This window comes from Vulpes vulpes, chromosome 1 (assembly GCF_048418805.1).
Source record: "Vulpes vulpes isolate BD-2025 chromosome 1, VulVul3, whole genome shotgun sequence".
NCBI classification, from domain to species: Eukaryota; Metazoa; Chordata; class Mammalia; order Carnivora; family Canidae; genus Vulpes; species Vulpes vulpes.
Window position 1 is genome coordinate 64820944 of NC_132780.1, and position 16777 is coordinate 64837720.

Genomic DNA, 16777 nt, shown 5'->3' on the forward strand with positions numbered 1-16777 from the left:
GATTCTCTTGCCTCACCCCCGACCTACTAAATCAGACACCTTGGTCCCAGCAGTCTCCATGTTAACAAGCCCTCTGGGTGATTTTGACATGAGCTGAAAGTTTGAGAACCATGGCTCTAGGGCTTCTGAAATTTCAGTTGTGTAGGAATCACCTAAAATCCTGTCAAACTGAAGATTTGATTCAACAGACCTGGGATGGGGTCTGATTCTGCATTGCTAACAAACTCCCTCACGATGCGGATGGTCTGACGACGACATTTTGAAGAGCAAGACTAGAAGAACAATCTGTTTCTAGTTTCCTCAAGGCCAACCTATCCTGTACCTTCTGCTTCCATTTTGCTCTGGGTATTGACAGATCATATGCTATTTCTCTCAGTAGTATGTCTATTTAAAGCAGAATTTAACCCACAGAAGTGTGTTCCTCTCAAAACAAATTTACCCAGAAATAATTGCAAATTAATCTCAGGCTTTGGTGGAGCAATTTTGAAGAGATGCCTAGTTAGCATCTTTTAAATCATGCCACCGAGGATATACTGCTGAATGGAATCTAGGGGAACAAATTAAGGAAAAGCTTACCCATAAAGAGAATTTTATATAAATCTATGTGTAAATCCAATTCACCTCTAATTTCTCTCCCTTAATAAATTCTGATTATCATATTTAAGGTTTAGGCTATCTATGGCTTCATAGGGATCCAAAATTTGGTGGCTTAAAACAACAAACATTTATTTAAGCTCATGATTTTCTGGGTCAGGGATTTAGGGAAGACACAGTAGGGAGTGCCCTGCAATGTCCACAGCCTCAGAAGAGGTGCTCAAAAATCTGCTTGGTGGGAAAGGCTTTACTAGGACCATAGCCCTGAAGTCTTTGTTCTGGCTCTTGGTTGGGTTCCCTGGTTCTTTTCCATGTCACGTCTACTGAGGCTGTTGAAATGGCTTCTTCACTCGTGCGTCTGGCACCTAAGCTAGCATGACTGGAACAGCTGGGGCTGACCAGTTCCTCTCTCTTTCTCTCTCTTTCTCCCTCCACTTGGCTAGCTTGGCCTTCTTCAGAACTTGGACCTTCAGGTAAGCGGTCTTCTTGTGGTGACTGGCTTCTGCCAGGGTGAGCATTACCAGAGACAAGGCAGAAAGTTCCACAAATCTGGCTTTATTTCTGCTACGTGCTTTGGGTTCACTAAGGCCGGATTCAAGGGGAGAAGGGTAAGACTCCATCTCTCAATTGGAGCCATTGAGCTGTACTACCATGGCTAGGTTTTATTAAAGTGAAACCCAGATGCACCAAAGATGCAATGAAGTTGCTTTGGTTAGAATCAGTGTAAATGAAAACTAGCTTTAATACCTTCTCTGAAAGGCTCAAGAGAGCCGGTGGTTAACATCTCTTCCTCACTCTGCCTTCAGTGATCTCACCTTGGTAACTTAAATATGTGTCATAGAAATTGGCAAACATTTCAAATCAGAATCTTTTTAAGAGCCAGTTGTTACATATTAATCACACACCATGTTTAAAATCCAAATAATATATCACATATGTTGCATATATACTGAACTTTACATCCTCCACCCTCCACTCTGTAGTGTATGTATGTATATATATATTTAAAAGAACATGGGTATATTACATAGTAGATGCACATTTTGCATTTGGTTTTGATAAACATAAAACTGCAAAAGCAGTTTTGACAGTTTCCTCAGACCTCCAGTCAGGAACCCTTTCAGCACAATGGTTACTATACCAAGGACCCATGATATTTGTTGGGGCTCACGAAGGTGTTTTTAATTTCTTTTAAAATCAGAAGAAAATGAATGAACTTTTGGGTTGCAAAAAATGCTTTAATACATAATATCAGTGTGTTCATCTTTATATTAATACAGTCATAAATGTGTGTGTATGTGTCTTTTTTAATGTAGAAAGGGGTCCATGCAGGCAGCAGTGCCTCTGGCCCCCAAAAGTCATAAGACAGCCCTGACTATAGGGACATATTTTCAGCGCACAGTGGAAACATGTGCGAAAAAGCTCTAAATTTTAGGCATCATATCCTTTGACTGTGTTATTCATGAGAACTGCTGTCTTCAGCTTCCAAGGAAATGAATTCCAAATGGTAGGATTTCATACGTCCTTGAAAGGTAGTAGAATAGACTTGCAGGACAAGGATTTCCTCCGACGAAACCACAGATCCCACTGTCTCCAGCAGTCTGGCAAGAGTTTCTTGCTTACTCACAAGTCACCACTTCTGTCCCCAGATGCCATGACCAATGTTCACAAAGAGTGGCCAAACTTCTTGTATGAGTCTTGCTTTCAAACCATAAAAATCTTAGAACTTGAAGCCACTGAACCCCAACCCCAACCCTTGACTAGTCCCTAGGAATCAGTTTGAGTATATCTTGACACTGCCTGCCGTTGGGAGCTGCAAAGCTGCTTCCCTTTGGGCTCTTGTCTTCAAGGAAACAGTAAATGTGAGAAAACACAGAAATACACCAGGTTGCTATCGATGCAGCCCAAAATGTCAGAATGAGTGTATCTTGATCCCTGTGATTCTGCAGTAGTGGATGGACTACACACTGTGGGCAGTACCCACAAGCACCATTGTGGTCTCATCGTCCTCAGGGCTAAGTTCCAGGCCATCTTCCACCACCCTATGCAGGGTACTGTAATGTTGCCGGCTCTGGTGGAAAGAATGCAGCTCTGAAGCAGCCTCCCAGGCTGCAAAGGAGGGCATGGGGAAGACATCTGGCCTCTTGTTTTCAAAAAAGCATTTCAGGTTTCTCTCGCTCAGCTTGTTGGCATACTCCAGGAATGTATTTTCCAACTGCTCCTTCTCCTTTTGTGCATATGTCTTCCAAAAACTCAGCTGAAGGTAGCTAACTTTAGATCGGCAGCGAGCGTAACAAGTGGCGAGCAGAGAGAAGAAAGATGCTGAACAAATCAGGCACCATCCTAGAATCTTAGAAAGAAAGAAATATTGAGGACGCGGAAAAGTAAAGCCACTTCCCAGGCAGCGGACGGGTGGTGTTACTGGTAAGTAAGTACCTGGCTAAGTTAACACCACAGTCATGGCCACGCCTCATTTGAAATCCTTCATGTTAATTTTTTAACAATACTTTTTTTCAAAAGTGAAAGTAAAGTTCAGGTTTGCTTAATCCCTATTATCCATCCTACCCCCATTGCTGGTATGCAACTAAATAACCAGAAGGCAGACAAATGGAAAAGGGCAAAAATAGAAATTATCCAAGAATCAGCTAAACCAAGCCCTCAAGTAGTATTTGCTTTTAAAGGAAAAAATTCCGTGCATGAGTGAATGTGGTCATGGGAGCAAATGAACAGTTTCTCAGCCAGGAGTTCTCAGGCATTGATAAGTGCATATTCATGGCCAGTGACTGACTTTTCCATGTTACGTTGTTTGCAGAGAACAACAGATCCTCTCTGAGAGAGATCCCACTACTCATCATACATGATAAAGTGAGACAGACATAATACAATGGAGAAACTGAAGCTAAAAGAATGAAAAGGCTGTATAAAAGCCAAAAACAAAAAACAAACCCCAAAACCCCCCAAACAACCAGGGTCATTCTAAACCTTCAGGATTATTGGTTCTGAATTTTGGCAATTGGAAAAAAGAAAAAACAACAACCAAATTCCTTTTTGAGGACAGACTGGTTCAGCTGGCATTTTTTTTCCTCCAAATTTTAAAAGCAAATAAAATAGTTCAACTTACCTCCTAAACTCTCTTGTTGTTCTTAATTATATTTGTCACAATTGGAATTAATCTCCTATTTGGACAACTAAACAGAGCCCTTTCATAGTTTCTCTTGACATTTTCGTTAAAAGACCCTTAGTGTTTCTCAGCAAATGGGCCTATTTGAAAATAGAAGCAATAATCCACAAATGAACCCATTCTGACCCTAACAGGACTACAAATACACTCCAGTGCTTTAAATCAGGAGTTCCCACACTCTGCTCAGACTGTGGAGTCATTGTGAAGGTCCCAGACTCCACAGGAATGCCAACTCTGGACTGGCGCTAGGTGGGTTTAAATCTCAACCTTCCCCTTCCTCTGGGTGTTCTCATTTCTTATGGGTGCCTCATCTCCTCAGTCATAAAATGGGAGTTACCCACCACAGAGAGGAAGTTGGGGAATTAAAATAAGACCCTGTAGACATACATATGCATTCAGGAAGTGTTAGCTATTATCACAGGCTGCTATTTTTCAAATGTATAGATATTTGTGTAAAAGCATTACTGAACTCAGGGTGTCTTCCTGTCATGATTTACCAATGAGGCACAGCTCCTATCGTGTGAAAGTCCTCATATTTACCTCGAATCACTTGTGGTTGGCTTTTTCAGATCTTCCTCTTCCTCTTCTACCTTCCTCTTTCCATACAGCCAGGCCTCCTGTAGGCCATTGGGCCGTCTCGTCTCTGAGCCAGTTCTGAGTTACACTATTTGATCAACTACAGATTCCTCCTCCCACATTGCTTGGCCTTAGCGTCACCTCGCTCTCACCCAAGTGCTGAGCACTGAGCCCTCATGTTCTTCCTCAAATCCTAGTACCCGGAATCTATCAGACATGGTGGATGCTCCCACTGCAGTCCTCAATACGTTCCATTCCACATGAGCCTCCTCTCGAAAACCCTGGTGGTTTTCTCATTAATTTAGAACACTTACTTTGTGTCAGCAGCTTTATGCTCAGGTATGTCCATTATCTCTACGTCTTCCAGCCACCCTCCAAAGTAGGTGTTCTGACTCCCAACTATGAGGACACAGGGGCTCAGAGGGGTCAAACCATTAGCTCTGGGTCATAGAACTGGTAAGTGGTGGAATCAGGATTCAAACCTAAGGCTAGCCAACTCTAAGACCAAACTCTTGCCACTAGTCCACTCAACTTCCTTAAGAATAAAGAGGCACCCAGCTGGATTTCTTGTTTCTTTGCTCCACCCCTGGATGGGGCACTTTTTCCACTCCCACCCACATACCCAACTATTGATCGTTCCTCCTGCCTGGCTGAACCACTTGTGGTCAGCACCTGCCATTGATACAGCTCCCCTTGTCCACATCCTGCTTGCATCCTCCGCTGAAAATCAGCCCCAGGTCCTTCCTATTCTGCTGTAAACAGGTAGTGTGCCCAGACTAAGCTATGACAGGATACGCATGACTTCCTTATGCCTGTGTTTAGAGAAGAAAAGCTCATACAGTGATAAGTGTTTGGATCTGGCACTAACTGAATAGAGTCTGGTGCCTGAGGACATAAATCATAAATCACTCATTGTATCATAACATTTGTAATTAATACCTTCCTTCAACAAAAGAAGGAAGACATTTGGGATCCTGGCAGGTTTTTATCTAAGATGTGCCTTATGCAGTAATGAAAAGATTTTGTTTGGCGGGGGTAGGGGGGTAGGGGTGCATTTTTAAGCTTCTCAGTTTGTGCAAAAAGTCTGTGCGACTGTACTGCCAGCCAGCTTTGGAAAGTATGATTTTAAAACCAGACTGCCTCGATGAGTTTGTTGAAAAGGCAAGTCCTTGCTGAAAAAGTAAAATTATACCATTTGCGGTGCATTCATTCTGAAATGAATGGCATTCCTGACAAATTGTGGCTCTGTTTATCTACCCTTATTAGTTGTTTTGGTTTGGGGAATGTAATCCTACTGCTCACAGGTAGGAATTGGGCCTTTTCCCCCCAGGCCAGGGCAGGGCTTCACATCTGGATTTGTGCTCACGCACCTGGAAGGGTGAGCAGCTACTTCCCTGTGTCCATTAGGTAAAGCTACAGTTTCCTTCTGTTAAATCAAACAGTGTCCCAAACCCTGAGCTTCTAAACTGCTGTAAGAGCTTCTGTAGCTGCAGAGTGCAAAGAGCAAAGGACACAGCCTCCCTGGAGAACATGGTCCCTTTTCACGAATGGCTGTGTCGAGACTGCCAACACCCCGTTTACGCGGGAAATCTTTCTCAATTCTGACAATATTCATACACAGAGCGAACAGTCGCCAGGAGTCATTTGAGGAAAACTCTACGCTGATTATATCACATGCAGCTTTGAAAAATATTAGTTCACTTGGTTCGGCTGGATTTTAATAAGCGAGTGCCACATGCACAGGTTCTCAGAAACCAGTTTGAAAATAAATAATTGATAGAAGGCAGCAATTTCTAATCACAGCTCTGCCATTAACTCTCAATTATGAGTTAGTGTCATGCATTATTCACAAAGTCAACCCCAAGAGGTGGTTCCCAAAGCACTTAAGTATTTACATCTGCTCCCCCCAGGGGACAGTTTCTTTTCGGAAGTGGAAAAGACACAATCCAATCAGCAATTTCACGGAGCCACCAACCTCCAAAATAGCTTTTCCGGAGATGGTGTGCAGGCTGCGTCATGTCCCAGTTTTCATTTAGTGTCACAACGTGCCCGCAGGATTGTGGCTCGGCTGTGCCTGGAAGGAGGACGGAGCGAGAGTCCTTGGAGCTCCTGCGGGGGAAAGAGCAGCCTGTCCTTTCTTACCTGGGACTGGGCTTGCAGGGACAGCTTCAGTTCTTCGCTGTCCGCAGCTGTCAGGCTGGTTTTGCCACAAGAGACTTTGTGCAGCTCATCCCAGCACTCCCGGGGCTTGTCCTTGCAGATCAGGCCCAGAAGTTTCGAGCTTTTGGTCCCGCTCATGGCACATTCATAAAAAGTCCCATTGAGCAGAGCCACGGAGAGCCACATCATCGGAGCCACCAGGGAACTCAGCGTGATCTGGCCCAGGACATGGAAAAAGCGGCAACTGTGGCCTTTGGGGAAGATTTTCCTGGGGTTCACACAGCAGCCTGTGAAGAGCCTCCACGACCTGCTGTTCAGGAAAAATCCCAGGATCAGCAACACCCAGGCAGGGGCGACCAGGAACACCAGCCCATAGGCCACGTTCTCCTTGCTGCAGGGACACTTAAAGGCCACAAGGGAAAAGAGCCGCTCACTGCCCACGGTCAGCAGAGCCATAAAGCTGTAGCCGATAACAGTCTTCTGGTTGAGGAAGAATTTTAAAATCCCCTGAAAAGCATCCATGCTGAAGGAGCCAGCAAGGGGACGCCGCTCGGCCTTACTTATGGGCAGAGCAGCCGGGGCAGTGGCCGAGGGTGGAGCTCCTTCTTCACTACGAACAACAGTCCAGACTGTTCTCCAGACTGACTCCAGCCAGATAAGGAAACAATGTCATGCCCTAGGAATGAGTCTTTCCCAACCGTGTTCAGATAATGCCTCCTACTGGTGGGATTTCGCCGTGGAACCAGGGCCCAAACACTGAGGATCCGAGTTAAATTCAAAGTGCCCCGCTCCCATTTGACGTTATTTTCACGTGGCTTGGATTCTCAATCATATAAATAGCAGTCTAGGAATTTTCCAGCCAGAGGAATCAGCATGAGCAGAAATAGGTTTCAGCCAATTCATTGGGAGCCAAGTCTCCGATTGTGGAATTTCATGCAGGCTTTTCCTTTGCAGCCTAAGACGTTTCGCTATTTTGCCTTAAGATCTGAAAGATGCATTTTGGATCCCCTGGAGCTGACGAGTGTCAGAGATGTGAGCCAAATTTTAGGATTTGGGCTATTTGAAATTTATATGGAAAAGTTTAGGGAGCATTTGAATTTTGAGTGACAGACAAAATGAGAATGGTCCTCACCGTTTCTTTCCCAGGCGATGAGAGCAACCTCTCGATTAGTATCTCTGCCTTTGCCCTCATGCCCACCCTTATCTTTGACCCTAATAATGACTAATACTTTAATTTCTTACCTTCTCGCACAGTATTTATTTTGGAAAACGATTTTTTGAGAAATAATACTTAACTCTGTTTCGCAAAGCATATTGTTTCCACGGAAAACTAGTCCCTTAAGATATTCCATAAAAACAAAAGGGTTTAAGACTTGTACAGGTCTTAGGGTCAGTGCATTCCAAAGCTGAGTATTCCAAAGTCTGAACCCAGACTTTCTGACTACAAACTCCACATGCTTAACCATTGTGTGGACCACCCGGAAGAGAATATTTGGGTCCTCTGCTAATGGATATTTCTTCCTGACCAAGTTCTAGTAGAGTTTTTTTCCTCTTTATTAGGTTGCCTTTAAGATGTACTTGGGGATTACACCCAGTGTGACCTGTAACAATTCAAGCAGAACTGAATTTTCCCTGATCCTAGACAAGAATCCGCTGGTGGAGTTTGTGGAAGAGCTCCCTGCCGGGCGATCCTCTCTGTGCTACTGCAATTTACTCTGTGGGATTATCAGAGGTGCCCTGGAAATGGTAAATCACATATTTCATTTTGCCAGGTATATTCGTTATCCAGTGCTGTGTAACAAATTACCCCCCAATACAACTGCTTAAAACAACAAATATTTATTATCTCACACAGTTTCTAAGAATCAGAAATCTGGGAGTTTTGCTATGTAGGTTGTGGCTAAGAGCCTTTCAGAGCCTAATATCCATGCAGTCCAGCCGTTGGTCACAGCTGCAGTGGTGGAGACTTGACTGAGGCTAGAGAATCCACCTCCATGCTTACTCACATGGCCTCAGTGCATTGCTGACAGTGGGCTAGTGGCTCCATGAAATTCCTTGCCACATGGGCCCCTTGGTAGATCTAGTCACAGCAGGTGCTGCCAAGCCTGGTATACTGTGGGAGGGAACTACCCGAGGGTGTGAATAACAGGAGGCGGAGATCATTGTGATCTGTTTTGGAGACTGGCTTCCATACCTGACTATTCATCAACTTAACAAAGACAGTAATCAGCATCTGTTCAAAGGCACTGAGCATACAAGATGAGTAAGACATAGTTGCTGCCCTTTGAGAGTTTCTGTGCAGCAGAGAAGTCAGATGTGTAAAGAAGTGTCGATGATGGCTATGGGAGGAGCTGGGTTGGCGTGGGTGATGGGGCAGGGATGACTTCCTAGAGAAACTCTGGGCTAGCATGTGAAGGATAAATAAGAATTAGGGGAAGGAAGGCCTTAGGATGAGGGGAGCGGGGGAAAATCATATTCCAGGTAAAAGGAGTAGCATGTTCAAAGGCACGAAAAGAATGTTTCATGCAAGGAGCAAGGAACCTTCCTTTCAATAGTGTGGGAGGAAGTCAGCCTTTTTAAACTAGTAAGACTGTTATGGGCCTTCTGTTTCTATAAATATTCAAAAGACTTCTGGGTTTTAAATGTATTCCTATGAGGGTTCAGTTTAGTTTTTCTTTGAATGTGATTGTAGGTGTGATATAATAAATATGTACATATATTAAAAAAAAGGAACAAGGAACTTGAGTTAGTTCAGTATAGGTGGCATGTAGATTGAGAGAGATAATGTCAGGAAAAAGGAGGTTTCATTTCTTTACAGAGGCCTAATTTTGAGAAAGTGGTGGGATCATTCGTATGACCCAAGTTGGGAATTTAGACTTTTGTAACGAAAGCCGCAAAGACCTATTAGAGGTTGATAAACAAGGGAATGAGATTTTGAGATTTGTGGTTTAGAAATTTCATTCCTTTGTCATCAAAGCAGAAGTGTACAGTAGGGTAGGATGCTGGAGGGAAGAAGAGGGCAGTTGGGAAGCTGATGATGGTAACCTCAAGAAAAACCAGAATAAAGCCCTGACAATAGGAATGGATTTGAACAACATTAAGAAAGCAGAATAGTAATTAATTAGACTGAAGACTAGGATATCAGTTGACTGAAAGAGACAAGATTGGGAAGAAGAGTCAGGAATTATTCAGGGTTCTGAGCAACCTGTAAGGATGGTTGTACTATTGATTAAGAGAGTAAACCAAGGAGAGGTACAGTGGGGTTAGGAGACACAAAATGAGGAGTTCAGCTTGGGAGGTTCTAGGTTTGAGGTGTTTAACACACAGGCAAGTGATGATATCCAATAAGCAGCTATTACACATGTCTGGAAACCACAGAGAGATGTGGGCTGTCAAAAGCGTGTAGGGAGTGTGTAGAGGAAGAAGGAAAAGGAGTCAGAGGTGGAACCCTAGGAAATGATAACATGTAATGAGTAAGTTGAAGAGAGAATACAAAGGCTGCAAAGGGTACCAAGAAGGAGTAATCAAAGGTGAGAAAAATACAAGGACAGAATGGAGTCAGAAACAAAGGAGGAGAATATTTCAAGAAAAGGGACAGAGTCACAAGGACAGCAGAGAGGTGAAGCAAAACAAAACCTGAGAAATATTCAAAACACGCAGGGACCCAAAAGTCAGGAAGGACCTTAGTAAAAGCTGGTTTGGGAAAGTGAAGGAAGAAGAAGACCATCTGTCAAAGACTGTAGAGCCAAAGGCAGCTTAGAAAGAGGTAACAGTCCACAATGTCTCATTTTTCCAGAAGCTTAGTTATTAAGAGTGGTGGGACCAGAGAGTAGCCAAAGACTCGACATGTGTTGACCCACCCAATAATGAGACATTCATGTAATTTTTCAATTATTGCTGATAATTAGAGGAAGGACATAATAACAGGGAATCCAATAGAATACAACTATAGAAATCATGTTTTATTCACATAGATTTTGCATGTTTCTATCCTACCAATTTTTAAAGATTGCCTTATAATCCAGAAATCAAGAAAGGGGAAGGGAAATATTCCCTTATAAGCAAAGGGATGATCCATAAAACAAAGGCAAAAATAGGATAAAGAATTCTCCAGCTTTCATGGATAACAGTTGATTCTATGTGCTATATGACAAACATATCAGACCTCATGCGGCCTCCAATATCCAAATAGCTTCAACATAGCCTCCTTGTTCATTTTAATTGAACTTCTGTTAAATTTTGACAAAAAACAAAATTGTTTTTGATCTCATGGGGTGGGGGAAAATGATGGTAAATATAACTTCTGTATTTCAATTGCCTATTAAACTCAGGTTTTATCACTTATTATTATTACTTGCTTTTACCAACCAAGTACTTTCGTTTAGTAATCTTACTTATCCCAATGACGTAAAATAGCTGAACAGACACTCTATTGAGGGTAGTAGGTCAGCAATATGCTGCTCTTATTTGAATGCATTTTAATGAATAGGGAAGTAAGCCCTGTGGGATTACGTCAATGTATGGGAAGTGAGAAATGCTTTACAGAGGGAAAGAAGGGCTGGATATCAAATATTCATGTCTGTAATTTCTATCATTAATTTTATATTTGTAATTTATTTAGCTGATGCTTTTTCAAAGCTCTCAAAGCCATAAGTGATTCCTAAATGTTGTTAGGACAAATGATTATGTTATTTAGCTGATGACAGAATGATTGATTGCAAGTCAGTGGGAAAGAAATCGTTTAAGAATCCATTTATCCTCAGAAGTTCTGTCTGACAAGGCACATTGGATCAAGGCTATTTTTCAGTTGGGAATTTGTGTTCTTCTTGAGATGGACCCATAGTTCAGCTCTGCGCTGTGAGCAAGAGTGGGCTCATCTCTCTGCGCTTGCCCCCAGAGACAGCCAGGTTGGGCCCGGCCTGGGCCCCCCTTCTCTCTGTGGATTCACACCACAGAGCTGCCACTCGGCCAGACCATGTCTGGAGGACACATAGCAAAGGGCCCTTCATCTCCCAGAGCAAGCTCTTTTTTATCATTCCTGAAGGAAAGTCAGCCCCTTCTGGGGTAAGTAAAGCTGAAAGCAGAGACAAATTTAGAGAGGTTGTTTTTGTTTGTTTGTTTTAAAAAATTAAATGATGCAGGCCTGGTTTATTTTTTATTTTTTCCCTTTCCTAGGTTCATTTGGCTGCTGATGTTACATTCTTGCAAGACACACTGAAAGGCGACCGTGTGACAGAAATAGGAATAACATTTCTGAAAAAGCTAGATGAGAAAAAATACAGACGGAAAAAGTGAAGAATTGCATGCAAAATGCCACAGGGTGGCCAGTTGAGGAGTAATATTATCTAAATATATAGAGCCATTGAAATTTTGAATTGTTTAATAATAGCATGGGCTTTAAATGGTTTATATATCAGTCAGAAATTTGAAGTGCAGAGCACTAGGATTAAAGCTGTTTTTTTCCTTTGCTTATAAATTACACATTTTCAATCTTATTTCCATAATATTTCATATACAAATAAGATAGCATACATGAATTCCACATATCATATAGTCCATCCTAACAGAGTCCACTGATTTCATTTATTTATGATAATGAAAAACAAAGCATACCAACTGCACAGTTGGTATATTTATCCATTCTTATTGGAAAAATATATGAAATGATACAATATAGAGTTCACTATATGTAGACAATTTCTAGATACCATATATTGCATTCTCTATAGAAATAGTGCCATTTATAACACTTTTCCATATTTTTGAGTAACTATGGATATGATTTCTCTTATATATTGGCTCAGGTTATCACTTCAGCCTCCTAAAGCTGCTCTCCCTTGATTTATAACTACCAAGGCAAGCTGTTTATTTGTATGCTAATTCTGAAATATTTTAAAATAGTATTTAATTTTAATTCATGTAAATTTTAGATAATATTGACCAAATGTCTTCCTTTTCTTATGAAACATTGCTGATGGGCAGGCCAGGAAACCTCTAAAATGAGAGGTAAATAATATTTTTTGAAAATACTTTCTTACCCCAAAGCTTATTCAGTTAGAATTTCTGCTATCATTTTTTATACCCTAAAAAACCTTACAAAGCATACTTTGTGACCAGAACATATTTAAAATTTAAAATGTACTGGATTAAATAAACAATAATCTTTACCAGACCATCAGCATACGCAGGTAGCCTCTATGGCAGTCCAGAATCTACTGGACTCTGCAGAAAACTGAAATTCCAAGTACATTAGAATTAGTGTGAGTCCATCAGTTAAAACTAGCATAAAGGATATGATCGTGGTAGACCTCAACAAGGACTCAGGAGCCTGAAGACACAGTCCCAGGTCTGTTTCTAGTGGATTCAGCTGATCCTAACTAATGGCTCATCTCAGGCCAGGCACATAAAAGATTACGTGCTCTCTTTCATCTATACAATGACACCACTGAACGTGATAAATATCTTAAATTATATAAATGGCTTTAAATGACATCAGGAACCACTGAAATTCCACATTTTTGGATTTTGAAGACATGAGGAAATTATTTGTTCCCTACCTACTCAAGCTGTCTCTTCAAAAGGACATTGAGGTTGGTATTAAGAACCAAATAGCATCACTGGGGCAGTTGCAGCAACCATGGAGGGAACTTCAAGCCAGTTCCACAGAAGACCAAGAGTAGAGTCTCGAAGAAGACTGCTACCTGACGTCAGAAGGGATATCACAATGCCATGTATTTTAAACTGATGCCTCCAGAAGAATGTTTGCCTGCCATTCATCCCAAAACTTCTTTTTGGGATATTTCCATCTTCTGTTCCTCTTTCTCCTTTATAGTACACTCACCCCTCCAGGAACCCAAAATACTCATGTCTAAGGGCCTTCCTCTTAAATCAGTACCCAACTAACCTTTTGTAAATGTTCCATGCTCTGGAATATTCTCTAACCTGACTATATCGTGCTCTCCTTTCTTTCCTGACCCAGCCATCCAAACTGCCTTGGCACTGTCTTCATTGCCCACCCACCTGAGGACAGGTGAATCTGATGCTCTCAATGATGTGGAGTGTGAGAACTGGTGAGGGTTTCAGGATAAGGCTTGTTCTCCATCTTAGAGTGGGAGACACCAGTCTTTGGGACTGAATTTGTGGTATGAACAGTGACCTATTTAACTGAGAGAATAGTCCTCCCTTATCCACAGAGGATATGTTCCAAGACCCCCAGTGGATGCCTGAAGCCACAGATAGTACTAAACCCTATATATACTATGTTTTTCCTATATATACATAGCTGCGATAAAATTTAATTTATAAATTAGGCACAGTAAGAGATTTATAATAATAATAACAAAATAAAACAATGACAACATACTATAATAAAAGTTATATAAATGTGGGATTTCTTATTGTACTATACTCACCTTTCTGTGATGATGTGCGATGATAAAATGCCTATATGATGAGATAACATGAAGTGACTGATGGAGGCATTGCGATGGAGAGTTAGGTTACTATGGACCTTCTGACCAGAAGTCAGAAGGAGAATCATCTGCTTTCAGACCGTGGTTGACTGGAAAGCAAAACTACACGTGAGGAGAGACTACTGTATTCACTAGGTGCTCTATCCTGAGGAAAGTTAAGAATCTAAAAATACTGTTAGAAGTAGAGCCACATATATAAATTTTCTAATAGCCACACTCAAAAAGTAAGAAGGAGGGATGCCTGGGTGGTTCAGTTGGTTGAGCATCCAGCTCTTGGTTTTGGCTCATGTCATGATCTCTCAAGGATCCCGTGGGATTGATCCTTGGTCCATGCTCAGCACTGAACCTTCTGATGATTCTCTTTCTCTCCCTCTACCCTCCCCCTACTCTCTCTCTCTCAAATAAATAAATAAATAAATAAATCCTTTTTTAAAAAGGCCAAAAGTAGTAGGGAACACCAATTTTAATAATATGCTTTATTTAGACTATCCAAAATTTTATAAGTGGATTAATTATCCAAAGTATTATTATTTCAACATTTAGTCAATATAAAAATTATTGAGACCATTTACATCTTTTACATCACATCCTTGCTTAAAATGTCTTTAAACTGTAGTGTGTATTTCATACTTTTAGCACATCTCAATTCAATGGTAAATGTTCAAAGCTTCCAGTAGTTCTACCAAAACAATAAATCTGTGTTTGGTGTTGTTTAATAGCTTCAATTTTTAAATTTAAATGAACTAAAGTTAAATTAAAAATTCATTTCCTCAGTCACACATCATATTTTAAGTGTTCAATAGCCACACGCAGCTAGTGGCTACTCTAATGTACAGCACAAATTCCCAAAGACCTATTGGGTCTCCTTGAGCTTGGACACAGAGTTAAGGGGGGAGGATTCAGGTTAATAGAGAAGGAGAAAGGAAAAGGTAAGGAAGACCATCAGAGATCAATGAAATGCTGAGCGGTGACCCATGAAAACAGAAAAGTTTCTATGTAAAGATTTCATACTTCAGAAAGGTTGCACACCGTCCTCTGGGTTCCAAGTATATTTTCACTCTCTTGGTGTGAAGCTGAGTCTTTCTAATAATGTCTTTGTGGAAGTTGCATAGTGTACATACAGAGTTACACCACATTTTTATTTCATAAAATCCTTCACTCTAAACCCTAAACCTTGAATAATGCAGAGATTTTTTTTATTGTCTTGTCAAAGCCAAAAGGGAAGAAAAGTTCCGGGCAGAGAGAGAGTTTATTGCTATTCAAACAACATCACCAGATTGCTACCTGAGCCATTTACAGGGGAGACCTACTGTGGTTGCTATTCAATAAAGTTGCAGGGAATCAGAAATACTCCCCTCAACAGCTTACATACTTGCTTATTGTCTTCTCACATCCCTTAGGTTCATCCGTTAGTTACTAGAAGCCTGGATCTCTTTAGCATTTGGAATGGGCTATTATGAATAAGTGGAAAGTTCCCTTTACTCTCTGTTTATAAAGGACTAAAGTAGAAATATGGAAAACCAGATGCATGAAGTGAGAAAACGACATTAAAGATCTTGTAACCAAAGAGGCCACTTTCATCAAGAACTACTAAATACTAACTAACGCAGTCAACATTGAAAGAGATAATATTATTCACTGTTAAGGGTCTGTTGGGTGGGACTGTAGACTCTGAGTGATTGCTATATTTCACAGCCTTGGAGGCTAATTAAATCCTCCTCATTAACACTGAAGTCCGTGATGAAGGTAACCTCTCAACCCCAGAAACTTAGTAGGACAAACATTTTCTTCTTTAAAAAGAGAGCCAAGCTTTGTTTATTCTGTTGGTTGCATGTTAAAAAAAAATTCTGTCCAGTTGTACTTCTTCATTCTGATAAACCTTCCAGAACTTCAGCTGGACATGACCAGTGGTTGACCAACAGTGGCTATGGCAAATAAGCAGACAGAGGGAAAGGGGATATGGAAGTATAATGTATCAGTCTGTAATTTGAGAAGGAGACACCCAGTTCTTACTTAATCAGCAACAGTCACCCTACAAACGAGAATAAGGCACAGCCACAGCAATCATTAGCCAAATTTTCTTTTTCAAGTGTTTCACTAAGAAAGGAAGAGCTAAACAAAACATATCAGAAGTTGGAAATCCTTCACTAAAAACAGATAAGAAATAAATGTCCTAGGATAATTCCTTGTTCTCCCTCAAACTCAAACTCTGTCTTTCCCAGTTAAATTTTTGTTTTTCTTCTTTTGGTTTCTTTTGTCTTCCGTTTTTTCTTCTTGGAGCTCTGTTACCACTACCTACACTTCTTTTTCTTTTTCCCAAAGATTCTTCCTGCATCTCCTTTACTTCGTCCTTTATTGCCCCTTCCACTTCTTTTATCTTCATTAAGCTTCATGTAATGGATGTTTGTTGGCTGCCTATATTCTCCACTAATAGACTGACGTTTTTCTGTTCAGCAGCCTGTTATTTTATTAGGCAACCTATCTTTCAGGAAAAGTCATTGCTATCTCCTGCTCCATTGCTATCACCTGGGCACAGTGGCTCTTTCCCATTTGAAAACCACCTCCTTGCCAGTCTGATCTCAGCCAGTCAGGACATGGCATTCCCCAGACCACAATCATTGCTGCTGACAAAGGGCAGAGGACAAGGATGAATGGACTGATAGCAGAAAGTCTGCTTGTTACATGAACTAATAAATTTACTGCATTCTTTGAGCAAGTAGAATATTCTGTTATGTAATGCAACAAAGTCCACTGCCTGATAAATAGGCGATAATTTGCAACATAATGGAGAACA

At 41.2% G+C, this 16777-nt stretch overlaps 2 protein-coding genes across 2 annotated transcripts in view; one reads left to right on the forward strand and one right to left on the reverse strand.

Annotated features, from left to right (window-relative positions):
* Nucleotides 1–13901, forward strand: part of TRAPPC3L (trafficking protein particle complex subunit 3L) — a 58885-nt gene extending 44984 nt beyond the window's left edge. The window contains exons 6-7 of the mRNA XM_072765669.1: nucleotides 8072–8257; nucleotides 11687–13901. Coding sequence (XP_072621770.1) covers nucleotides 8072–8257; nucleotides 11687–11806 — 306 coding nt within the window. The 3' untranslated portion in view covers nucleotides 11807–13901. The remainder of the gene's footprint in view (nucleotides 1–8071; nucleotides 8258–11686) is intronic.
* CALHM5 (calcium homeostasis modulator family member 5) lies at nucleotides 1812–7255 on the reverse strand. The gene is made up of 2 exons (XM_026002435.2): nucleotides 6494–7255; nucleotides 1812–2944 (listed from the first exon to the last, which is right to left on the reverse strand). The coding sequence occupies exons 1-2, from the start codon at nucleotides 7031–7033 to the stop codon at nucleotides 2555–2557; spliced, it is 930 nt and encodes a 309-aa protein (XP_025858220.2). The 5' UTR covers nucleotides 7034–7255; the 3' UTR covers nucleotides 1812–2554.
* Nucleotides 13902–16777: the final 2876 nt, after the last annotated feature.

Coding starts and splice junctions, on each gene's coding strand:
- CALHM5 (XM_026002435.2), bottom strand. CDS start 7,033: ATGGATGCTTTTCAGGGGATTTTAAAATTCTTCCTCAACCAGAAGACT. Junction 2,945..6,493: donor CCCTGCAAGCCCAGTCCCAG/GTAAGAAAGGAC, acceptor TTTCTTTCTAAG/ATTCTAGGATGGTGCCTGAT.